The following is a 27,145-nucleotide window of genomic DNA, read 5'->3' on the forward strand; positions in this document are numbered from 1 at the left end:
AGGCGTTTTAGTCACACCCTTTAGTAACATAAGTTATGTCAATGTAAGCTCTAGTGTAGACACAGCCCCAATTTAATGTCTTAAAGTCCAGATTTCAACACTGCAAAGGCTAAATTGAATAAATGTTCAAGGTTATTCTGACTAATTCACCTCATGACTGGGTGCTTATTTTGCACTGCTTCCATCTGGCTTCAAAGGGAATCTCAGTGATATCTGAAGTACGTGGGACAGATAAATTGCTTATTTGGGTTTTCTTAGCTACATTTTGTTTTCATTTATATACAAAACGCCAAATATCATAAAGTGGAGTCATTTTCAAAGCAGATGGACTTGCTAGCATCAGTGTACTGTTAAAGCATTATGGTTTTTTGAAGTAGCAAAACATTTAAGTACTTTCATGAACTAAGTGGGGTGGTTTGTTACCAAGCTGCCATTTGTTATTGGTGATAAACATAGTTTGCATTCTCAACTTCTTTTCACAATGCCTATTTGGTAACTAGTTAGGAAATTGGTTCGGAGCTCTGAACACAAAACAACGCCTCCTACTTAATGGGAAGTGACACCGGAGTAAGTCATGAGCCTTATTTATTATCTACTTATCATTTCATACAATGTTCAACTGTCTATATGTATACACCAATAGCAAACTATTTGTACGGTTCTAATCCATTTTGGAAGGGATTTCAGTTTCTTACGTCTGTTGATGTGCATGACAGCCAAAACTACAAGTCAATGATTTATTTGGCTGCATTTCTTCTTCCACTGTTGAAGCATTTGCCCTGTAAGATTATAGTAAACTGAGGAACAGGGGATAACAAAATGAGAAGGCGGTGGGAAACCAATCATACCTCGAACAGGATCTTATCCTAGTCCTGCTAAACTATAATCTTCTCAGAGTTTTATATCAGAGAGAATAGGAGGAAGAGAACTCAGATGTCATAAGCCTGTAATGTTTCATAACTCATGTCATAAACAGATAGTTAAGGGTTAATAGAACAGGAGTTCTTCATGTCTCTTTTGCCTGTAAAGGGTTAAGAAGTCCAGTGAGCCTGGCTGTCACTTGACCAGGGGACCAATCAGGGGGACAGGATACTTTCAAATCTTGAGGGAGGGAAGTTTTTGTGTGTGCTGTTAGTATTTGGTTGTTGTTCAGTCCCGGGGCTCAAAGGGACCAGACGTGCAACCAGGTTTCTCTCCAGTCTCACCGATACAGGCTCTTATAAGTTCAGAATAGTGAGTACTAGGTAGATAAGGCAAGTTAGGCTTATGGTTGTTCTCTTTATTTGCAAATGTGTATTTGGCTGGAAGGATTTTAATTTGTACTTGTATACTTAGGCTGGGAGGGTATTCCCAGTGTCTATAGCTGAAAGACCCTGTACCTATTCCATTTTAAATTTACAAAGATAATTTTTACTGTTTTTCTCTCTTTAATTAAAAGTTTCTTGTTTAAGAGCCTGATTGTTTTTTTATTCTGGTGTGAGACCCCAGGGGATGGGGTCTGGATTCACAAGGGACTTGGTGGGGAGAAAGGAGGGAAGGGGGAGAGAAAGGTTATTTTCTCTCTGTGTTAGGATTACTGTCTCTCTCAGGGAGAGTCAGTCAGCGGGAGAGAGAAGGAGGGGGGAAAAGTGGATTTTCCTCTCTGTTTTGTGATTCAAGGAGTTTGAATTACAGTGATCTTCCAGGGTAACCCAGGGAGGGGAAGCCTGGGAGAGGCAACGGTGAGGGAAAGGGTTTACTTTCCTTGTGTTAAGATCCAGAGGGTCTGGGTCTTGGGGTTCCCCGGGCAAGGTCTTGGGGGGACCAGAGTGTACCAGGCACTGGAATTCCTGGTTGGTGGCAGCGCTACAGGTTCTAAGCTGGTAATTGAGCTTAGAGAAATTCATGCTGGTACCCCATCTTTTGGACGCTAAGGCCATGTCTACATCTAAAATTTTGCAGCGCTGGTTGTTACAGCTGTATTAGTACAGCTGTATAGGGCCAGCGCTGCAGAGTGGCCACACTTACAGCAACCAGTGCTGCAAGTGGTGTTAGATGTGGCCACACTGCAGCGCTGTTGGGCGGCTTCAAGGGGGGTTCGGGGAACGCGAGAGCAAACCGGGAAAGGAGACCAGCTTCGCCGCGGTTTGCTCTCGCGTTCCCCGAACCACCCTGCAAACCGCAGGGAAGGAGACCTGCTTGCTCGGGGGTTCCGGGAACGCGAGAACAAACCGGGAAAGGAGACCAGCTTCGCCGCGGTTTGCTCTCGCGTTCCCGGAACCACCCAGCAAACCTCAGGGAAGGAGACCTGCTTGCTCAGGGTTTGGGGAACGCGAGAGCAAGCTGGGGAAGGAGACCAGTTTGATTACCAGAGCCTTCCTCGGTGATGCTGGGATACCTGCTTATTCCACGGAGGTCAAGAAAAGCGCTGGTAAGTGTCTATACTTGATTACCAGCGCTGGATCACCAGCGCTGGATCCTCTACACCCGAGACAAAACGGGAGTACGGCCAGCGCTGCAAACAGGGAGTTGCAGCGCTGGTGATGCCCTGCAGATGTGTACACCTCCTAAGTTGCAGCGCTGTAACTCCCTCACCAGCGCTGCAACTTTCTGATGTAGACAAGCCCTAAGGTTCAGAGTGGGGAATTATACCATGACAACTCAGCAAAAAGAAAGGGAGGACAGAGCAGGTCTAAGGAAGAGAGCAGAGCAGGAGAGACAAGAAGGAGTTGACTTGCGATTCCCTTTGACTAAGGGAACAAGATGCCAATATCTCCAGCCCAGCCGCCTTACACATGCTGGAACAACTGCTCTGTGCATGAGGAACACTGCCCAGGTAAGGCAGGAGGATGGATGCAGACATTTTCTTCATGAGCAATCCAAACAGCTACAGGAGCAGGCTTTTCAGAGAGCTGGTACTCGGAACCCTGTTGCAGGATTATGTGCAATCACCACATTCCCATCCTGTAACAGGTAACCAACACGAGACTCCCACAGAGGATCCACCCATCTTGTTTTTCCAATAGTGCCAACACCAGAAAGAGTGAGATTACAAGAAGTCCTTGACTCTCCCTCTGCTGTTGGTATCCTTAAGGAACCACTATATACAGGGGAAGCACAGGCAAAATCCTGGGAGCAGGAGGCTGAAGGAAAGGAAAGAGAAGATGAGCAGAGAGGCTAGGGAAAAAAAAAGTCAGAGCGAGAGAGAGAAAGAAACATTGGAGGGAACAGGCTAACTAGTAGGGCACAGAAGAGAGCTCAGCTGAGAATATAAAAGAAGGATGTCAGATGTAAGTGTTACCAGTAAAGCAGCTTATTCATACCCCACAATGTGCACTCGGACTGGGTCTTTCACTGGATATGGATTTCAAGTTAGAAAGTAAATGACAAGCATGCAGCACAGCACATCAGACTCAAGTGGATCAGGAATACTCCACTTCCTCTAAATGCCAAAGGGGGACAGCAGAACCCAAAGGATGTGACAAGTTTGTTCTCTGCAGGTTCTCCTGTTTACCCATTTATACCTCACTTTCTAACTTCAGGTTCTGTACCCTCAGAACAGAGCCCACAGTGTCTGGTAGAGTGCCCCATGAGTAGGGCTCAGAGGCACTATAGTGACAGAAAACAAGCCACCACCAGTAACTTAAATCCTAAATAAGCCCCCACAATTCGGGTGGGTGGCCAGAAGGAAAGAGCCCTGTTCCCACTATCAAGCGCAGAGGAGACGAAGTATCAACTGGGGCCAGTTAGCCTCTTCCTGCACGGGTAATGGGACAAAACATGAGAAATTATAGCATGCCCAATGCTTTCGCTGATCAGTGGGTGAGACACAGTTGGTGCCATCTGGCAAAGGGTTCTCTGGTCTGTAACAGCTACTCTTAAGTAGCTGACAAGTACAGCCCTGTAAATCTGTGGATATCCACTTTATATTTGCGGATAGGATGCAGATACAAATTTTGTATCCGCGCAGGGTTCTACTGACAAGCTCACTACACCTAGCACCATTTCATAATATTTATCCATAAAGAACATCGGGGAGGTCCCCAATATACGGTTATGTCATACTCATGCTCACAATCACTGCGTGAAGTGCTTACAGATGAAATTTAAGGAGTTGTGTATATGTACTAAAAAGATGTCTGAAGTGTGTCCAAGACAGAGCTGACCAGCAAGCCTTGGCCAGACAAAGGATGTTGATCCATCTGTCTCTCTTGACCGCATAGACTAAGCGGCGTAAGCCAACGCAACGGGAGCCCCATTTACATACAGCATCAACAGGAAAGCAGCATACAGGAAAAAAACAAGCCATGAAGGTCAGCCTGGCTGTGTGCAAAGGCAATGAACTGGGTGGGGGGGGGAGTAAAGAAGGGGTATTTTTTGTGTTGTACGTAACCATTTCTGTTTCCATTATCCTTACTCACTACCTCTTAAATCTTATGTGGTAGGGTACAAATCTACATTTCTCGTCCAGTTTAGTGATGTGAAGCCAAGGCAGCAGAGCCTGCCCAAAAATGGGGAGGGAAGGGGGGAACAGGGCCCTCCTTCCCTCATCTTCCACCCAAGGCCTAGCTGGAAGCCAGAGCAGCTGGGAGCCATGGCCCCTCCACCTGCCCAGTGTGGGGGGTCAAGAGCATCCCCCAGCCCATGTCCCTGCCCAGGGAAGGTGAAGGGTCCACAGTGCCCCTCAGCCGACCTGGCTCCAGATGCCAGCCTGGCTGGGAGGGACAGGGGCAGAATCCCTGCTGAAAAGTGGAAAGGCCATGGCCTCTTGGCCCCCCCCCCCCATTCCGGCTTCCCTGACGTGAAGTAGTATTTCTGGTAACTGTTAAATTTTAAAATTGCTCTAAATTATTAACCTTTGAAGCCTGCCATGTTTGGAGGGGGGGGGACACCATCTACACTAGCTGAGTAAGCCCATATGTGAACAATGAGAACTACATTACTGCACTTTTTTGCCCTTGAAATATACCTAGAGACATACAGCGTGAAGAGATGCTCTTCAGAATGAAGACTTATGTTCTTCAGTCAGCACACGAACAGGCTCCCAGCACATTTAAAAAAAAAAAAATCTACTGCAAACTTAGTTCTCTGAAAGGCACGACAAGTGCAGGTAGCAGGCCAGTCGTAAGGCTGTTCTTGAAGAACAGCCAAGCTGTATGCATTTGAAGGCACACTACAGATAGTGTGTGATCTGGAACTGGAAAGGTCCAGGATATTGTAAGATGCTGAGTTGGAGATGGGATGACTAATGGACAATACAGACTGCACAAACCACCACTGAGGAAGGTAGTCCTGCCAAGACTGAAGTAGCATGGAGTTGGAGGAATAAGCTTGTCCATTTCAGCTGATCTTGATTACCAGAAAATGTGGGATGGCAGAGATAAGACTCCACAAACTGAGCCATTATATAGGACAGAAAACAGACTTAAATTACTCGGTGCATATCGGGGGGGGGGGGGCTTTTAAAACACTGGTCATATCCCAATTGCACAGAAGGAAGTTTACCTTTCAATTTGCCAATAATCCTAGAATACTTGCTCAAAATTTATTAAGATAGCAAATTAACAACTATTGCATTCTTAAAAAAAGCACTGTGTTGTTAAAGGAAAATCATGCTCTATTAGAAAAGTGTAATATCAGCTAGCACTCCCGATATCACTGCAAGGTCATTAATATTGCCAACCTCTTAGGCCTGGTCTACACTGGGGGAGAGGGAGGGTGTCGATCTAAGATACGCAACTTTAGCTACGAGAATTGCGTAGCTGAAGACGATGCATCTTAGATCGACTTAGAATTACTTACTTTGGGTCCTCGTGGTGCAGGATCAACAGCTGTAGCTCCCCCGTCGACTCCACTTCTGCCTCTCGCTGAGCTGGAGTTCAGCAACTGACGGGAGAGCTATCAGGGATTGCTTTATCGTGTCTACACTACACACGGTAAATCGATCCCTGATAGATAGATCACTACTCGCCAATCTGGCGGGTAGTGTAGATGTACCCTTAGAAGCATGTGTCTGAAACTACAGCAGAGAAAGCAACAAGCTGCTTCAAGGAACTGGAAGGGGTTAGAACCAAACATATTTTATGAGCCCGTCCGTGCTGAACTGCTGCAACTCTGCTGCTATTAATGCAGAAGTCTTAACACTGAAAGTATACTCTTCACAGGTGTGTCTGCTTTGTGTTAAGTTTTCAAATAAAATAAAGCCAGATCGTGCTAAATTCCATCCACAGTCACATGAGTTAACAGTGAATAAAGTACCTAGAAGTCAGAGATGACCAGAGTACGCAACCAGTCAGCTTGATGTTACCAGAAAACAGACTCAGACTCACAGAATTTTGTAGTTTCACCATAATGATTGGGGAATCCCCACTTGTCATGGTTGCAGGACACCTCTCTGGTCTCTGAGTATAACCTGGCATTCTCCTGTTCTTAGGCCAGGCCCAACTGAGTTCAGTGCTTCCCCTTGGGAGTTATCAGTGGTTAATACAGGTGGTCAGTTTTTTTCAAAACAAAGAAAGCTTAATACAAGGGGGAAAGCATTTTAACACAATAAATGGTCTATAAACCAGTCATGATTATCTTACCATAGTCCTAGGTAGGCCTATTTTACACCAAACACCAACCTCCAGACTATAGGTGTCAGTCTGCTCCCCAACAGTGTCTGCCTCAGTCTCCCCTGTCTGTCAAGGACTCCCTTTTTAAAACTAACCAAAGGCTTTAATTCTCTCCTGTATCTGCTGAACCTGATTACACCAGGCCCAATGGCTCAGCTCCCTACCCAAACGTACACTCTGCATGCCTCTTATCCCTTTAAGAGAGTACCGTAAGATGTGACTAGCAGGATCTAACACCCCCACAATCCAGCACCATTGAGTCTTATGACAAACCTGCTAGTGAATTAGTGTAATACAGGCATATAGTAAACACCACAAGACCTGGTCAAGACACAATATTTGTAAGTTACACGTCAACCTCATGTCCTTTACACCACTGGAAAGAAATTAATTTTGCAAATGGTTCAGTATTTGCTAAAAACCATAAAGCAAGAGTAAAGCATCAGAGGAGATTGTTTATCTCTGTGCAAAAGAAATAGACACAAATCTGACATCAGGAATCATAACATTCAAAAACTAGTAGGAGAACACTTCAACCTCTCTAATCACTCAGTGACAGACGTTAAGGTGGCAATTTTGCAACAGAAAAGCTTCAAAAACAGACTCCAGCAAGAAGCTGCTGAACTTGAATTAATATGCAAACTAGATACCATTAACTTAGGTTTGAACAGAGACTGGGAATGGCTTGGTCATTATACTAAATTTAATCTATTTCTCCATGTTAAAGTATCCTCACACCTTCTTGTCAACATCTGAAGTGGGCCATCTTGATTGTCATTTCAGAAGTTTTTCTCCCCTGCTGCTAATAGCTTCTCTTAATTAATTAGCCCCTTACAGTTGGTATGGGTACTTCCACCTTTTCATGCTCTCTGTATGTGTATATCTATCTCCTCAATATATATTCCATTCTATGCATCTGAAGAAGTGAGCTGTAGCCCACGAAAGCTTCTACTCAAATAAATTTGTTAGTCTCTAAGGTGCCACAAGTACTCCCATTCTTAGAAAGTTAAGTTCCATTTACTTTGATCAAGGCATGCATATTTTAATATTTTATTTTGGAAATTAAGGTGACATCTGTAGAAGTATGGCAAGAATTACCTTCAAACACAAAGTCTTGGTTTGAATGACAAGCTTTAAATTAAATACATGTTTGGAGGTTTCCCCTGAAAAGCAATGGTTTAGAACAAGGGCAGAGAGGTTTTGCAAAAACCAAATTTCAAGTTATCTAAATGTTGCAGAACACTGGGCACTATGTTTTACCATCTCTGACTTTACAACTTTAATTCAGCATTTCTTATGGAACTTGTATATGTTCTGTTCTTCATCATAAAATGGTAACCTGCTGCTGTGTGATTCCATGTTACTGTTATAGCTTGATGGAAAAGCGTAGATACCATTGGGCATTTGAGTGCATTTTGAACTGCTGTAGGTGACTGGTGCTATGTATTACAAAGGTTCTTAAGCAGTGGGTCTTTTAAGCATTTTTGTACTGTGGACCACTTGAGAGCTGTTCCTATGGAACAACTCCCCTCTCTACATCCCAATATCCCACTTTAATTGAAGCAAATACTGTGAAGGCCCCTTCTCTGAAGCAACCCATTAGATCTAAATTATGCATTAAGGGTTCACAATTTATGCAGCAGTATTACAATATTAATCTTGGGGGAAAGAATCATAAAAACGGTGTTGAGAGCACAGGAGTAAATTAGGGGCTAACGTCATTACAAGAATATTGTAGTTATAAAAAACCTCAAGCATCAGAAACAGAAAACTCAGAGTTGGGAATTGAACTTCAAAGAAATCCAAACTTCAAACACTGTAGAGAAATAAAGTTGCCACAGCATGGCTGGTGACATCTTCAATTTGGAAGCATCACTACCACCAGTCTGGTACAACGACTGCACCACATCCATCATTTTGTGTTATTTTCAAATGTATTTTCATAATGAGTTTAAAAATCTGCTGCAGCTGTGGACTAAGCTTACATTGAGAAACAGACATGTACGGTACCAATTGTAAGTATATTTTCACACCACAGTAAGCTTCTCTCTTTTCAATTCAGAAGCATGATTTAGTTATTTGGGACTAACAGGTTTCTTTATACTAGCTCTCTATTCAATAATATTCTATAACTGGTACTACATGAAGTCCCACTAAAGAATGGAGAAAGATGCCATTTATTTCCTCAGCAATTTTGAACAGTGGGTCTCTGTATAAACAGTGTATGGCTGCAGGGCCACTAAAGGTTTAAACATAATTAAAAGGGAGGAAGCATTTGCAGGAGGGGGTGTCATGGACTAAATGAAATTTACGGATGGAAAGACTGTCTCTCAGTGTATCTTACTTCTTGTCTGGAAATTTACTGGTAAAAAAAACTATGCAATTTAGCATCTGGAAGCAAAGAGGCAACAATATATCAGTAGCTGGAGAACCCCTAGGTTATGGGTTGAGTTTAGTTGGAAGGGGGAAATAGGAGCTCTGATATGACAGCTTACGTTTTGTGGACAGCTTTCTCCCCACTGAATAAATGATGAACGAGGATGAATTAAGATGGGGAGGTCATTATCTGTGAGAGTAAGTCCATGAGAGCAAGGGGTCCATGGACAGGCTTTCATTTTATACCCACTGTTCCAGACTCATAGCAGGTGGGAGACTGAAGCTAGTCTCCGTGTGTGGGCACGCATGCAAAGAAGAGTTTAGTAAGGAAAGACTTGGCAGGTTATATTTTGGGGATTCAGCCCACAGGGTCTGAAAGAGAAAATGAGTTTGACTTTGCCCATTTCTCTAGTCTTGCTAGGTGAGAGGCTGTGGCCATTTTGATAATCATTTTCACGTGCAGGTGGGATTCATAAAGGAAGAGGTCTACCTGGGAGGAGAGAACCACTAAGGCAGCACTAACTAAAGCACAAATGGTTCAGCGTCCACCTTAGCTGTGCTTTCTCACTTTTTGAACAACTGCGATACACTCACATATCCACACTGTTCTGAACCACTGCCAGCCACCCACCCACCCACCATCCCCTGCAGTGTAGTGTAGGACAATGCTCTGGACCCATTTCAGTGCTGTCCACACTGTACAAACTTTCCCTTGCTTCATCCCAAGTAATACTGATCCCCTTCTGCATCTCATACAGCTGCATGGCCTCTGTTTCCCCACTTCCCAGCCACTCAGTCCCTTTCCTAATGAGCTCCTAAAATGGTTGTCAGAAAAGCTGAAGAGACAGAAAATGGTAGAAAAACTGCTTCCCACCCCCACTCCCAGCCCCCTTTCATGTGGTCACAGACGAGCTTATGTGGTCCATGGCAAAAAGGTGCATTATAAAGCCAACTCAGACCCTGTGTCATAATATCTCTCAAAGCGGCTATAGCCCAGGGAGAGAAACAAAGACAGGGTCTTGCAAATCCTGTGTCCCAGACCAGACATACCAGCCCAGGGCACCAGGCTCAGCAGCCTTGTCTCTCATCTCCATATGGGGAACAAACAGCAGCTATAAGAAGCCTTTAAAGTTCCATGACATCCTTCAGCTCTGGAACTGGCCTTTCCTCATTTGCTAAACTAGTTATAAGTCTCTCTCAATCTCATTCTTCTATCACTGCATCCCTTCAGCAACTCAAGTTCAAGCTCCCTGCCAGTTTTGCTTTGAACTTTCATCCTCTCCCACTTAAAATCCTCCTCCCCTCTTAAGTCTCCCCACACACATTCCAACAACAACTATTCCTCTATAAAATACAACAAAACTGAAAGTAACTTACTGTAATTTATTGTGTTTATAAACACACAGAAGTGCTAGCTGTCTCACAGCAGAAGTGCTGTAGACATTTCTGAAAACGAAGATTACACTTCCCTTCTGATGGGGATTTACTTTTCATTCTATATGACACAGAAGGAACTTCGCAAACTTAAAGATACTCCTGTCTGAAAAACATGTGCTCTTATTACATCACCTAAGATCAACTGTAATCGAAGAAAGAATGTACGTTCCAGCTTGTTTGTTCCGTGCATTTGAAAGCATTCTGTATTTAGTTTGTTTTCCATGGTATTTCTCTCACACAATGGGAGAGGAGAAATTTTTAAAACACATACATATGGATGAAGAACTACCAAGTTTTCAGAGGATTCAAAGATCTAAAAATATTTTAATTTATTTCACTAAAATTGTCTGGATTTCTTGTTTACAGCGTATTTTAGCAATTAATGACATAAAACCATTGTTTTTATAGAACAAAGCAATCCAACACGTCAGATTAAAAGCTGTGTTCATGAAACTGTGCCCTTATGTAAGGTGTTAATATCTTACATGATTTAAAAACTAAACCTTTACAAAAACCCAAAGCTTTTGCTTTTTTGTTAATCTTGAACAAGAAAGCCTATTAGTCAATATCACTTGCTCTTTCTGTGTTTGGAATGCAAACATTGCAAGAGAACATTAAAAACCAACTAGATCGAATGAGCTTACTCCAGCCTTTTTAAGATGGAAAAACATTTTAAGATTTCAAGAACCTGTGTAAAAAAAATTACACTCACACTCTCAAATTTTGGGCTGACAGTGCAGTTTAAATTTACCGTGTATCGCAAAGATAGACCCTCAAAATGTTTTCACCACCCAACTCCTCTCCAGGTTTCATTAGATTTCATAATTCTTCCAACTGAAGAACCTTAGCAGCCAGGATATCCCAAGTAAAGGACCCTTCCCCATGCAAACTGTACAATTAAGTTACTGACGTCCGCAATTACTTCTTAAAACTAAGGCACTGCAAATATTCTTTAAGTTGTTCAGAATTTCTTTTTGTGTATGCACTATAAAATGGAGGTAGTAGAATACCTCCACCCCAAAGTGAAAATTGCACTGAGATTTGCAAATAAAGCAATTCAACATTCTGTATGACTATAACAAGTGATCCCCAACTTAATTTGTGCTCTGGTCTAGGTTAGCAACAGTGACACAAGTATAAAGAAGGCTTCTGTGAACACTGGTGTTTTTCAAGTCCTTGCATGAGGTTAGACAAAGTGAGATTAAAAATCATTACCAGTCTCCAGAACTTAATTTAAACTAGCACTCCCACAGCTGCTACCACTGGTGGAGATGCACCAGTAAGAACCTTTTTAGGGAATTCCCTAGTGTGACCAACACCTTGGTACAAAACAAAGTTATGAGCATTAACAAGTCAGTCTGCTGGTTTACAAATCAAATATTAAGTTGTAGGCTATTTTAAGTTTATTAGTGTGTTTTCCTGTAACAGTTTATCTATGAACTGCATGTTATCACCACACAAGAGATGCTCAACGATGCAAGAACTTGAAGTCCATTTTGAAACTTCATGTTTGTGAACAAATATCTTAAAAACACACAAGTTTAACCCAGTGACATCATTATTCCTGAGCTGCAGGGAGCCTGAAATGGTCATTCATATGGATCAACTGCTCCACCTCAGAGTTGAGAATGCAAACCTAAAAATGACCATTTAGTGTCAACATCAGCAGCCACTCACTGAGGATCATTTTAGCAGACATTCAACTAACAAAAGAAATAGGTTGGATGACTAATCTGCACTTAAAGTTGGAATTCAGTCTTTTCTATGCGTGACTAATATAGTGTATCCCCTTCAAATTCACATACATTCCAAATACAGAACACATTTTCTGGGAATTTTAGTCAAATGTTATGCATTGTAAGGCCCGGTTGACACTACACACATACAACGGTATAACTACAATCACTCAGGGGAGTGAAAAATCCACATCCCTGACCAACACAGTTATACTGACCTAACCCCCTGTGTATACAATGCTACTTTGACCAGAGGGCTTTTCCCGTCAACATAACTACTGCCTCTTGTGGAGGTGGATTAGCTCTGCCGACAGAAGATGCTCTCCCTTCGGCGTACTGGGGGGGAGGGATAGCTCAGTGGTTTGAGCATTGGCCTGCTAAACCCAGGGTTGTGAGCTCAATCCTTGAGGGGGCCATTTAGGGATCTGGGGCAAAATCAGTACTTGGTCCTGCTAATGAAGGCAGGGGGCTGGACTCAATGACCTTTCAAGGTCCCTTTCAGTTCTAGGAGATGGAGATATCTCCAACTAGCATTTACACTAGAGTGCCACAGTAGCGTAGCTGAAGCATTTCAAGAGTAGACAAGCGCTAAGCAACTGAACCCTTCTGAACTCCTTGCTGTCCAATTAACTTTTTGTAGATCCACTGACTCACTTGTAGATTACTCTGCGAACTATTTCAGACAACTGATGTGCCAATTTGATTTGCAAATACCTACTCACAACATTTCTATTTGTGATGCAGTATTTGTTGTGGTTTTTTCATATGAAGTATCTTACGACAGGATGTATACAAACTGATTTTTAAAAATATTTTTAAACATCAGATTTTTTTTATTGAAATAACTTTTTAATTTAAATACAGGTTTATTTTATTTAAAAATAAATCAAATTAAATTTGAGTGACAGCCCATATTAAGGCCTCATGACAAATTATTTAAACTAGACAAAAAATAATATTAAGCTGTACACGTTTGCTGCCAAGTTTTAAAAGAAAGTCAAAACACTGAACTAGTGGAAGTCACTGGCTAAGCACTTGGAGCCTGAGGTTGATGACATGCCAAACAAGATTTAAACAGCAGAAGCTTTTTCAACAGGTGCTGAGAAAATATTTTCTTCATTTCATTCAACTACTTAAATTCAATGACTACTTCATCCAAAGTTAAGAAACCAACTGGGAATAAATTAAATAAAGGCTTGTTTTACTCTTCCAAGCTATGACTAAAACTAGGTGTGAGAAGACAAGATCTACTAGCTCTAAAGTCTTGAAGGTTGCAGTAACTTCATTTACTACACGTCATAATTTCTTTGTTTAAAAAAATCAGTTCGTTTTAAAGGCAAAACATGTTTTGATAAGGAAGAAAGTTTATGTATCCACCACATTTAAGGCAGTTTTATTTAAAATGCCATTTGTGTATTTTAAATTGAATTTCAATCCAGCTAGAGCTTGATACAAATTGCAAGCAAAAAAATTAATCACCTAATAAATAGAAAATGGTGAATGGTACATATCTTAATAATAAAAAATGTAAAATGTAACACTCTAAATAAATGTGATTTAACTATGCAACTACTTAAATGTTTCCAGATACAGTGTATCCTGGTAAGCAAAAAGAAGCAAAAACACATTTAATGTAAAGGCTCTATTTATTTGCAAACAACATGTTTTAGTGGTTGCTAACTAATAAGAATCATCCTCTCTTTAGGAAAATAACTAAAGTAAATGCAGAACATAATTAAATTTATTTAATTAAGTCTACCCTGTTTTATGAATGATTTTATACCATACAACTGATCCTACTTCAAGAGCTTTCACTGGAGAATGGGATGTACACCATAAATTGGCACAGTAAGCTGCCTATTGGGAACCCAACAGAGGACAGATCTACACTTAAAAAGCTGCAGTGGTGCTGCTGTAAACTGTAGTGCTTTGGTGAAGATGCTACTGCACCAACAGCAAGCTTCTCCCGTTGTCACAGTTAATCCATCTCCATGAGAGGAGGTAGCTATGGGCAGATCTACATTAGAAGCACTACACAGGTGCAGCTGCATTGCTGTGATACATCCGGTGAAGATTTTCTATGCTGATGGGAGAGCACTCGGTCGCATAACTACTCCACCTCTGCTTGTAGGTCAGTATAACTGCATCGCTCAAGGGTGTGGACTTTTCATACCCTTTTTCATACCCCTGAACGATGTAGTTACACCAATGTAAGTTTGTAGTACAAACTTCACCTGAGAGAGGATTTTAACACCTGAAGGCATATGATTCAGTGTTTGTTGGCCAAACTATAAAAGAGGACCCACTCCGAGAACTTGTCTCAAGTCCCTCCTATAGATTTCTGATGGTCTGCACTCTCACTAGAGGCACAACGGTAACTCAAACCCTCCAATATTACTAATATAGTAACAGGTCTATTAAGTTATCTCAGCACCTGCTCATGCCATACACCAGACACACCAAGAAAATCAGACCTAGGGACCTACAGTTAGGCTTTTAAGTCCGTAATTATGCAACTGCCAGATTTTTAAGAATGATCTAATACCTCCCACTGACCTCAATGAGACTTCAAACAATTACAATCTGAAAGTCAATGCTGGAATGTCCATACCGAATTTCAACTTTCTTGACCTCCCTTTTTTGCTGAAAAGCATGACATTTGTTAACATGCATTTCTTTTTACAGGAGAAGCACGCTGTAAGTACAGGAATGTTACTGCTCACAAGACAGCCTTCCCAGCCCACAACATGAGGCTCTGGATAAACAAATTTTTGAAACCAAGCTGGCAACTAAACAATCCTGTTTATAAATGGTTTTCTAGACTAGTGCTAATCCTTTCAGATGTTCATGAAGCCAGGGCCTCAGAGTCTATTACCATAAAAATGTCTTTATTCTTTGTTACCCTCCCACTCCTGCAGTATTGTATTGCCACTAAGAAAAAAAAAAATCAAAGGTCCCACAGATTTCCTGTTTCCCCTCAGCCTGATGAGCTCTGTCCAAATATACTCATTTCCATGCCTTAGTCTCTGCTCCACTCCTTTAAATACTCCACCTAACAGTACTTCAGAGACCAGGGCTCTAGCATATTTCTCTTTGCTACTCACACACTAAATGGAGCTAGAAAAGCAAAGCAAGTAATAGGGTTTCACAGGAGTAAGCCTCTACACCAGATATGTCAGGCACCCAAAGATCATGTGGTTGTTACAGAACAAGCTGTCAACATGCGCTTCACTATGAGTACGGTCACCACAAAGCTCTCTCTTTTAGTAAGGCTGCCCCCAAAACAAGCCACATTAAAAAGTTAAAATCTAGACTGTAAACTATTAGGCAAAAGACCTTAGCATCCTAGTTATCACCAGGTCCACCACTAATGATGGTATTTGTGGATCTGGAGGGAATCTAGATGTTCCAGGTTAGATTGCTCCTTTGAACAGTCACATGAACAGCGTACACTATGAGCAGGCCATGGAGTTTATACACAATCTCGTAACATCTTGCAAGACTATTTAACACAAAGTAGGAGTATCCTTGCTGCCATACAAGCATTTTCCCTGAGACAAAACATTCACAAAATTCATAGAAGGTGAACCTGCACTGAAAATGCCATTGTTCCTTTTCACATAGAAACTTTAAAGATTAAAGTCTGTACTTTTGTTTATTTTAAATAAACAGTGGAGCCAATTTTAACTTTAACATTCCAAATGATGCAAGTACTGCTCAACAGGCCATTTGCCTATGATGGAAAACAGTTTTAATAAAATAGTAATTCTAGCATAAAAATTCATTTGAAATATTACTATTTGCACTATTAAAAACAATGAGGAGTTCTTGTGGCATCTCAGAGACTAACAAATTTACTTGGGCATAAGCTTTCGTGGGCTAGAATCCAATTCATCAGCTGCACGGAGTAGAAAATTAGTATTATTGTAGCACCTAGGAGGCCCACTCAGACCAGAACCCCACTGTGCTAGGTGCTGTACAAAAGTATGTATCTGGCTCAAAAGGGGTTTAGAAGTAGCCTTTTCGGTTAAAGAAGCTAATTATATATTCTACCAGTTAATCTCAAAATTAAATACTCAGGAATAGTTTTCAAGTAATTTATTCAAAATCTCACCTACCAACAACAAAATATTTTCAAAAATAGACTACCCCAATAGCTCCCGACCGCAGTTAAACACATCATAAACCCGCCAATTGTAATTTTTCCATCAATAAAATAATTCTAAGGGTATTTTTCTTAGCAATCTAACAAATTAAGAATCTGCAAAAAATTTCAACAGAAGAGACATCTGTCCTATTCTATTCTTTCACCTCTGAAGAACAGTTGAGAATAGGGTGACCAGACAAGAGGAAGAAAATATCGGGACACATGGGGCGGGGGGGGGGGTGTCCCACCGATAAAGGGGAAAAAAAAAAAAAAAAGGGCGAGTGCTGCCAGCAGGACGCTGGACAAACACCTAAATATCGAGACCGTCGCGTCTGGTCACCCTAGTTGAGAACTATCAGTTTTTCGCTCACGTGGCTCATATTAAGCATGTATTTACTCTGTTGCTAGTGTATTGTTATACTTCCATTTTTTATTTTGTCAACACAAGACTTGAAATCATTTATGAACAGCTGAATTGTTGTATTGTTTTTCTGACAAGGAGGCAAGTCAGCCACTGTCACACAAATATACTACTGAATACATTCAAGAAGGTGGTGTTATTAATACTTCAACAAGTATGCAGTCCATAAATCCTTTAGAATACAGTTAAAAAAACACTAAAAACATCATTGTTGCCTTTTTGTTTTTGAATATACTATTAAGTGTAGCAGAAACTGCCATTTACTGTATGTTTGGACAGTGCCTAGCAAATGGTACCCTGACCTCCTGAGACCTCTCACCACTACTGCAACTAACCATAATCACCACATTTTATCATCACCACCTACATTTACTGTTAATATTAGGAAAATAGCTCTAATTTTCTCAGTGTCTTTTGGGGATTTGAAAGCACTTTATCTATTGAGTATCACTTTTTGCCCTGGGCACTTAATTTTCCCTTCTGATTGTGTAGTTTGTTCACAAGGAAAAAGGGAAAAGAGAAAAAGCATTTTAAATACAGAAAGAAGGCCCCCATCCTCCCATGTGCATATATTTGTGGATTAGCTGCATCCACTCCAAGCCCCATCAGCATCAGTGGGACTCCACTGGAGAGCAGTCTGCTCTCCAGCAAAAAGATCCAGGACAGTTGCATGGCTCAGAGACAAGTGGTACCTGAATAATAGAATCATAGAGTATTAGGGTTGGAAGGGACCTCAGGAGATCATCTAGTCCAAATCGATTATGTCTTGTGTACATTTATAGATTTTCATAATTTCTCACACTCAATGTTGCCAGCACCAGTGGAAGAAATTCTGAAAACAATCAGTAAAGGTTTATACATAATTGTTCCTGCTCTGAACAATTTAGTATTTAGTACTTATGAAGACTGAATTCACAGAGCTGTTTCTGTAGACAAAAAATGTACAGACTTCTACCAGGAAACAGTTTTTACTGCCCCCCATCTATCTGTATCAATCTGTTGTCTTTTGCCTTATACTTAGTAATATCTTTGGAGCATGTACTGGGGTTTTTTTGGTTTGTTTTTTGTTCTGCATTTGTATAGCACCTAACACAAGGGGGTCCTGGTCCATAATAAAAAACAACAACAAAACATATAGGTTAATTTCATAGTTTTTCAAATGAACCTGAAACTTGTCTTTCTTGGTAGAATCAATGTCATTGAAGTGGTCAGCTTCAGGATCTGGAAGATAAGCTAAGGAATTGCTACAGAATCCATACACTCAAGTGAAGTCTCATATTTATGCTCAAAATCAACATCATCATCATTTAAAGTCAGCTATCCAAATGGCAAAATGAAAAATACTGGGCCCAACCATTCAAGGGTTCTCAGCCCTTTCTACAAGGTACTCAGTGCTCTCTATTCCTATTTAATGCGAACAGTGGGAACCATAAACTCTAACAAAAAAATATCTAATCTAACTGCCACTGAAAAGAGTTAGATTGGTGACTTAAAAATCAAATGCAGGCAGGGGGCACTTAGATGTTAGGAGTTTTAATAGGAAATAGTACAAGATAAGATGACTTGGTTAAAAAAAGAGTCAGGAACCTTATTTGTAAGTACTGAATAGAAAGCTAATGGACCACAATTATGTCTGTTCTTACCAGGAGGCCTCTTAAACACAATCTCAGCGCTGAAATCAATCTTGATTTAGGCAATGAAACAGGGGAAAGTTCAAAGGACAGAAAATAATTTCTGATTTAAGTGTGGTAACAGCAGGAGGAAGAAAATGCTTACAACAATTAAAGCATTTACAGGAGAGTGTATTCCAACAATACTTTACGCAGCAGAAATCTGCGCACTCTGCAAAGAAAGGGTAAATGTCTTCTGGGATGTTTTGTCAGCCATTTGGCTCTTGGACGAGTTTAGAAAAGACCAAGTAAGAGTTTCCTAAAATAATTTTGGGATTAAAAGTAACTCAGAAGCAGACCTCTTTCTGAAGCCCACTTAAGGCAAGTCTAGCCTTAAAAACTATACATATACAATGATGGGGTCTAAATTAATTGTTACCACTCAAGAGAGAGATCTTGGACTCATTGTGGAGAGTTCTCTGAAAATATCCACTCAATTTGCAGCAGCAGTCAAAAAAACGAACAGAATGTTGGGAATCCTTAGGAGAGGGGTACATAAGAAGAGAGAAAATATATTGTCTCTACATAAATCCATGGTACATGCACATGTTGAATATTGTGTGCAGATGTGGTCGCCCCATCTCAAAAAAGATATATTGGAATTGGAAAAGGTTCAGAAAAGAGCAACAAAAATGATTAGGGGCATGGAACAGCTTCTGTATGAGGAGAGATTGATAAGACTGGGACTTTTCAGCTTGGAAAAGAGACGGCTAAGGAAAGATATGATTGGTGTCTACAAAATCATGACTGGTACAGAGAAAGTAGACAAGGAAGTGTGTTTACTAGTTCTCATAACACAAGAACTAGGGGTCACCAAATGAAATTACTAGCAGCAGGTTTAAATCAAACATAAGGAAGTATTTCTTCACACAATGCACAGTCAACCTGTGGAACTCTTTGCCAGAGGATGTTGTGAAGGCCACAACTAAAACAGGGTTCAAATAAGAATTAGATAAGTTCATGGCTATAGGCAGGGATGGTGTCCCTAGCCTCTGTTTGTCAGAAGCTGGGAAATGGGCGACAGGGGATGGATCCGTTGATGATTATCTGTTCAGTTCATTCCCTCAGAAGCACCTGGCATTGGCCATTGTTGGAAGACAGGATACTGGGCTAGATGGACCTTTGGTTTGACCCTGTATGGCCAGTCTTATGATCTCTTGCAAGTGCCTTTCTTCTTCCTGTATTGTTCCCTGCAAACTGATGAGTTTATCCCCAATTAAGATTATACATACCAGCCATAACAACTTGATAGTTTGATGTTCAGTGAGGGCTCACTGAACATATTTATGTTGCACTCTGACAAATAATCATGACAACACTGTTTGACAAGTAGCAGCAAAGCAAAAGGTTGAATTGGAACTTACATTTCAGACCAGTTTTCAGATGCATGTCACCACTACCTCAAAAATTCTAATTTTTCACTATATTTTCCATGTTTAGGCTAAGGCCAAAAGTGATCTAAAAGTTAGAATAAGATCTAATTTGCCAATTTGAGTAATAAGGTGGTGGAGGAAGACAACTTTCAGCTATAGGAAATTATTCTATATATACACACTTGCACATACAACTAAAACAGTCACCTTGGAAAGCTGCAACTTTCTACTACAAAGATCTATGACAATTATAACAGTGCAAACCTATAGTTTAGGAACTTTTTCCACTGTGAAAAAGGTCTTGCCTCACATGGGGCTCCTAGGCACTACTGCAATACACACTATCAGCAGCAGTAACCTGCATAAACTCACCAAGCAGATTTAAAAATATATCATGAAGTTAGAAGACAGATTAGCATTTTACTCTGTTCTTCCAACAGAAAACAATATGAAAGCTTATATGACGTTTATATTCCAATTTTTATCCTTTAGAACTTTCTCTGAGATATCTTAACTCCTCCACACCACATATATGGAACATTACAGACAGTGCTAAATGTAAAAAAAAAAAAAAAAAATTGATAGAACAGGTACATTTCAGCCTCGTATACACACATACAATTTCCACTGACCCCAATGAAAACCGCACAAATATATGTAACAACAACGATGAGTCCTACGTGTGCACTGCAGACAAGTTAACTCCTAGAACCAAATCATAAATCCTGGCTTGAATGTTTAAAATAGTTACATCAGTATACTTTTTTTTGCACTGAACAGCTTAACAAGTAATAAGGTATAGAACAGTCTAGCTTATAGCCTTGGTGCAATTTTTTCTTAGATGTTTAAGTATGAATATTTCTTTCCATTCCTGATTATGCCACTAGATTTAAAAAATATTTTAGAATACTTCTACTGTGTAAAAGGAAGTTAAGATACACACTTGCAGATTAGATATCGAGCAGCTAAAATTGTTGCTTTTGGTGCAAACTCTCTCATTTCTCCAGGTCAGGGTCTCAATCGTTTTCATATTGTGAACCACTTCTTTACATATATTCCTCCTACTAGATCTGTCTCTCTCAAGATCCTACATCCTCTCATCCCATTTGCAAGGGCATAACATCTCTTTTACCACAACAGCAAATACTTTTATAGAAATGAAAAGTCAGAGAAACATTTAACATATTTTAGCAACCGTATGGAAGTAAAGGAAGCCAGCGTCTTGTGACCAGATAATTCTGCACACCACAAGCAATCAGTTAACGGCCCAGAACCGGGCTTCAGATCAGAAAAGAAGATAACTCCACATTTCACCCCGGTCCCACAATCTAAGGGTATATCCCCGCCCCTGTTGATGTGGAAGGTAGGAACGAGAAAGTATCAACAGCAATATGCCAAAGGCAAAACTTGGAAAGGGATGGAGCCTCCATTCTGGAAGAGGAAGAGACCGGGAGGACGAGAAAGAGGGGTTATTTGTGCGGATGAGCCACGGCTCTATCACCTTGCTCGGACTTGTGAGGGGTTCAGCGCAGTCTCTAGCAATGCTGCGTACAGAGAGGCTCCCTTATCTCGCACTTTGCTCCGCCATAAGACTAACCCAGCCGAAATCGGAACCGGCCCGGCCGAACCGGGGGCGGGGAGGGCGGAGGAGTGTGCATCGCCCGGCACACGGGGACCGGGGGAGGTGAGATGTGCAGCACCCGCCACACGGGGACCGGGAGAGCGGGGGAATATGCAGCGCCAGGCAAACGGGGACCGGGGGGGGAGTGTGTGAGATGTGCAGCACCCCCAACATGGGGACCGGGAGAGCGGGGGGGGGGGAATAGGCAGCGCCCGGCACACGGGGACCGGGGGAGCGGGGGGGGGGGGGGAATAGGCAGCGCCCGGCACACGGGGACCGGAAGAGCGGGGGGGAATAGGCAGCGCCCGGCACACGGGGACCGAGGGGGGGGGGTGAGATGTGCAGCGCCCGCCACACGGGGACCGGGACAGCGGGGGGGGAATAGGCAGCGCCCGGCACACGGGGGACCGGGGGGGGGGAATAGGCAGCGCCCGGCACACGGGGGACCGGGAGGGGGGGGGGAATAGGCAGCGCCCGGCACACGGGGGACCGGGGGGGGGGAATAGGCAGCGCCCGGCACACGGGGGACCGGGGGGGGGGGAATAGGCAGCGCCCGGCACACGGGGGACCGGGGGGGGGGGGAATAGGCAGCGCCCGGCACACGGGGGACCGGGGGGGGGGGGGGAGAATAGGCAGCGCCCGGCACACGGGGGACCGGGAGGGGGGGGGGGAGAATAGGCAGCGCCCGGCACACGGGGGACCGGGGGGGGGGAATAGGCAGCACCCGGCACACGGGGGACCGGGAAGGGGGGGGGGAAATAGGCAGCGCCCGGCACACGGGGAGCGGGGGGGGGAATAGGCAGCGCCCGGCACACGGGGAGCGGAAGGGGGGGGGAATAGGCAGCGCCCGGCACACGGGGAGCGGGAGGGGGGGGAATAGGCAGCGCCCGGCACACGGGGAGCGGGAGGGGGGGGGAATAGGCAGCGCCCGGCACACGGGGAGCGGGAGGGGGGGGGAATAGGCAGCGCCCGGCACACGGGGAGCGGGGGGGGGGGGAATAGGCAGCGCCCGGCACACGGGGAGCGGGAGGGGGGGGGAATAGGCAGCGCCCGGCACACGGGGAGCGGGAGGGGGGGGGAATAGGCAGCGCCCGGCACACGGGGAGCGGGAGGGGGGGGGAATAGGCAGCGCCCGGCACACGGGGAGCGGGAGGGGGGGGGAATAGGCAGCGCCCGGCACACGGGGAGCGGGAGGGGGGGGGGAATAGGCAGCGCCCGGCACACGGGGAGCGGGAGGGGGGGGGAATAGGCAGCGCCCGGCACACGGGGAGCGGGAGGGGGGGGGAATAGGCAGCGCCCGGCACACGGGGAGCGGGAGGGGGGGGGAATAGGCAGCGCCCGGCACACGGGGAGCGGGAGGGGGGGGGAATAGGCAGCGCCCGGCACACGGGGAGTGGGGGGGGGAGAATAGGCAGCGCCCGGCACACGAGGGGGGGAATAGGCAGCGCCCGGCACAAGGGGAGCGGGGGGGGGGGGAATAGGCAGCGCCCGGCACACGGGGAGCAGGGGGGGGGGGAATAGGCAGCGCCCGGCACACGGGGAGCGGGGGGGGGGGGGAATAGGCAGCGCCCGGCACACGGGGAGCGGGGGGGGGGGAATAGGCAGCGCCCGGCACACGGGGGGGGGGGGAATAGGCAGCGCCCGGCACACGGGGAGCGGGGGGGGGGGGAATAGGCAGCGCCCGGCACACGGGGAGCGGGGGGGGGGGGAATAGGCAGCGCCCGGCACACGGGGACCGGGAGAGCCGGGGGGAGGGGGAATAGGCAGCGCCGGGCACACGGGGACCGGGAGAGCGGGGGGAGAAATGTGCAGCGCCCGGCACACGGGGACCGGGAGAGGGGGGGAGAAATGTGCAGCGCCCGGCACACGGGGACCGGGAGAGCGGGGGGAGAAATGTGCAGCGCCCAGCACACGGGGACCGGGAGAGCGGGGGGGGAGAATAGGCAGCGCCCGGCACACGGGGAGCGGGGGGGGGGAATAGGCAGCGCCCGGCACACGGGGGGGGGGGAATAGGCAGCGCCCGGCACACGGGGACCGGGAGAGCGGGGGGAGAAATGTGCAGCGCCCGGCACACGGGGACCGGGAGAGCAGGGGGAGAAATGTGCAGCGCCCGGCACACGGGGACCGGGAGAGCGGGGGGGGGGGAGAAATGTGCAGCGCCCAGCACACGGGGACCGGGAGAGCGGGGGGAGAAATGTGCAGCGCCCGGCACACGGGGACCGGGAGAGCGGGGGGAGAAATGTGCAGCGCCCGGCACACGGGGACCGGGAGAGCGGGGGGAGAAATGTGCAGCGCCCGGCACACGGGGACCGGGAGAGCAGGGGGAAGAAATGTGCAGCGCCCGGCACACGGGGACCGGGAGAGCTGGGGGGAGGGGCAATATGCAGCGCCCGGCACACGGGGACCGGGAGAGCTGGGGGGAGGGGCAATATGCAGCGCCCGGCACACGGGGACCGGGAGAGCGGGGGGAGGGGCAATATGCAGCGCCCGGCACACGGGGACCGGGAGAGCTGGGGGGAGGGGCAATATGCAGCGCCCGGCACACGGGGACCGGGAGAGCTGGGGGGAGGGGCAATATGCAGCGCCCGGCACACGGGGACCGGGAGAGCTGGGGGGAGGGGCAATATGCAGCGCCCGGCACACGGGGACCGGGAGAGCTGGGGGAGGGGCAATATGCAGCGCCCGGCACACGGGGACCGGGAGAGCGGGGGGAGGGGCAATATGCAGCGCCCGGCACACGGGGACCGGGAGAGCGGGGGGGGAGGGGCAATATGCAGCGCCCGGCACACGGGGACCGGGAGAGCGGGGGGGGAGGGGCAATATGTAGAGCCCGGCACACGGGGACCGGGAGAGCGGGGGGGGAGGGGCAATATGTAGAGCCCGGCACACGGGGACCGGGAGAGCGGGGGCGAGGTAATGTGCAGCGCCGGGCACACGGTGCCGGCCCCGACCGGGCAGGGATGCAGCGGAGCCGACCCAGCCCCGGGGGTGGGGCGCCCAGCCCCGATCCGCAGCTCCGAGCCGGGGCCCGGAGGGAGCAGGCTGGCACCCCAGCCCCGTTCGCGGCGCCTCGCTCCCCGCGGCCGGGAAAGGAGCGGGGAATCCCCGCCAGGCGCTGCCCCAGACCCTGCCCGGCCCTCAGTCGGGCTCCTTCCCCGGGCGGGGCGGGGCGCGGCGCGGGCCCCCTCCCGCCGGCTGCCAGCACCTGCCCCGCAGCAGGGCGCGGCGCGGCGCGGCCCGGGGGGGAGGCGGCGGGGGGGCGGCCCTGCCCCCCTCACCTTCGGCGATGACCCGCTTGATCCGCAGCTTCATGTCCCCCAGCTCCACCGTCTGCCCCACGAAGTCGTTGTGGTCGCGGCTGGCGGCCCCCAGGGAGCCGGGCCCCGCCAGGAAGTCCCAGGCCGACTGCAGCAGCGACATGGTCCCGCCGGGCCGGCTCCGGCTACCGCCAAACGACAACCCCTGGACCTGCCCCGCCGGCCACCGTACCCCGCCGGGGCCGCTTCCGCCAATGGTGCGTCATGTATGACCTCACCGCAGCGCCTCCATTGTGCCCGCCGGGCTGCGGCCACCTGAGCCACGCCCCCTGGAGCCGCGCCCTCCCCCAAGGGCTCGCGGAGGGGCGGTTATTGGGGGGGAGCGCACTGAGCCCGGTCTGCGGGGCCGCTGCACCCGCCGGGAGCCTGGCCTCGGTACCTGCCGCTGCGTCCCGGCACCCGCTCCCGGGCAATCCCCTCGTGCGGCCGGGGGGATGTGCACGGCGGGGGGGATGTGCACAGTGCCGGGGGGAGACCCAGGGTGTGGGGGGTGTGCACACTGGGGGGGATGTGCACAGTGCCGGGGGGAGACCCAGGGTGTGGGGGGATGTGCACAGTGCCGGGAGGAGACCCAGGGTGTGGGGGGATGTGCACGGCGGGGGGGGGAGACCCGTGGTGTGGGGGGATGTGCACACTGGGGGGGATGTGCACAGTGCCGGGGGGACACCCATGGTGTGGGGGGTGTGCACACTGCAGGGGATGTGCACAGTGCCGGGGGGAGACCCAGGGTGTGGGGGGATGTGCACAGTGCCGGGGGGGACACCCATGGCGTGGGGGGTGTGCACACTGGGGGGGATGTGCACAGTGCCGGGGGGAGACCCAGGGTGTGGGGGGATGTGCACACTGGGGGGGATGTGCACAGTGCCGGGGGGAGACCCAGGGTGTGGGGGGATGTGCACACTGGGGGGGATGTGCACAGTGCCGGGGGGAGACCCAGGGTGTGGGGAGATGTGCACACTGAGGGGGATGTGCACAGTGCCGGGGGGACACCCATGGTGTGGAGGGTGTGCACACTGCAGGGGATGTGCACAGTGCCGGGGGGAGACCCAGGGTGTGGGGGGATGTGCACAGTGCCGGGGGGGACACCCATGGCGTGGGGGGTGTGCACACTGGGGGGGATGTGCACAGTGCCGGGGGGAGACCCAGGGTGTGGGGGGATGTGCACACTGGGGGGGATGTGCACAGTGCCAGGGGGAGACCCAGGGTGTGGGGGGATGTGCACACTGGGGGGGATGTGCACAGTGCCGGGGGGAGACCCAGGGTGTGGGGGGATGTGCACACTGAGGGGGATGTGCACAGTGCCGGGGGGAGACCCAGGGTGTGGGGGGATGTGCACAGTGCCGGGAGGAGACCCAGGGTGTTGGGGGTGTGCACACTGGGGGGGATGTGCACAGTGCCGGGGGGAGACCCATGGTGTGCAGGGGAGACCCAGGGTGTGGGGGGATGTGCACACTCGGGTTGGGGTACTCAGACTCGGATAAACGTGTGCATGGGGTGCACACACATTGGAAAGTAGAGGCAAACCCACAGTGAGGATGGGGGCTGGGGAAGCCACGGTGGGGAGAGGTACATGCACATCACATGGGGGCTTGTGGGTGACCCACTCCGGAGGGGATCAGCTCACCTGAAGGGTGGAAGGAGACCCCTCACCTTGGGTTAGCACCAAAGAGTCCTGTGGCACCTTATAGACTAAGAGAAGTATTGGAGCATGTGTCTGACAAAGTGGGTATTCACAGGAGCGGCACCACGGTTTTTGCTGCCCTAGGCGGCAGCGCTCCTCTGAGCATTCGGCGGCGGGGGTTCTTATACTCCGCATCTTCAGGGCACTTTGGTGGCGTGTCCCGGAGCAACTGAAGGAGCCACCACCAACTTTCCACCAAAGACTCGGAGCGGAAGGACCCCCTGCAGCCAAATTTCCACCAAGGGCAGCAAAATGCCACCCCCCAAATCCTGCCGCTCTAGGGTTGCCTAGTGAAAGCACCAGCCCTGGGTATTCACCCATGAAAGCTCATGCTCCAATACATCAGTTAGAAGGTGCCACAGGAAACTCACTTTTTACAGATCCAGACTAAGACGGCTACCCCCCTGATACTTGTCACCTTGGGTTGTGTGTGCAGAACCCCCTTATCTGTGGGTGCAGCTACTTGAGTGCACTCATCGGGGGGTTCACAGAGAGTGTGTGGGAGGGGGCTCAGTGACCTCAGGACAGAAGTGGGGGAAGGTACGCATTCAGAACTGTAGGAGAACCAGAATTTGTATCTTTGACGCTGGCAGACACAGTGCCAGCTCATGCCAAGACCTTCCTGAACAATGACAAATGCATAGGTGGAAACCAGTCTGGCTTAAGTGTATGTTAGTATCGTTTAATTAGATATTAGAGGTATTAGAATGTGTTAGACTTTATGGAATGCTTATAGGATGCTGCATGTATGAATCCTACTTACTATGTCTGAG

At 47.3% G+C, this 27,145-nt stretch overlaps 1 protein-coding gene across 2 annotated transcripts in view; it reads right to left on the reverse strand.

The window, feature by feature from the left end:
• GAK (cyclin G associated kinase) overlaps positions 1-24,874 on the reverse strand; it is a 111,899-nt gene extending 87,025 nt beyond the window's left edge. The window contains exon 1 of one of the 2 annotated variants that reach the window (XM_030566388.1): positions 24,653-24,874. In XM_030566388.1, coding sequence (XP_030422248.1) covers positions 24,653-24,794 — 142 coding nt within the window. In that variant the 5' untranslated portion in view covers positions 24,795-24,874. The remainder of the gene's footprint in view (positions 1-24,652) is intronic. The other variant, XM_030566387.1, reaches the window with a different exon arrangement.
• Between the last annotated feature and the right edge of the window lie 2,271 nt (positions 24,875-27,145).

Source organism: Gopherus evgoodei, chromosome 6 (assembly GCF_007399415.2).
Source record: "Gopherus evgoodei ecotype Sinaloan lineage chromosome 6, rGopEvg1_v1.p, whole genome shotgun sequence".
Lineage (NCBI taxonomy): Eukaryota > Metazoa > Chordata > Testudines > Testudinidae > Gopherus > Gopherus evgoodei.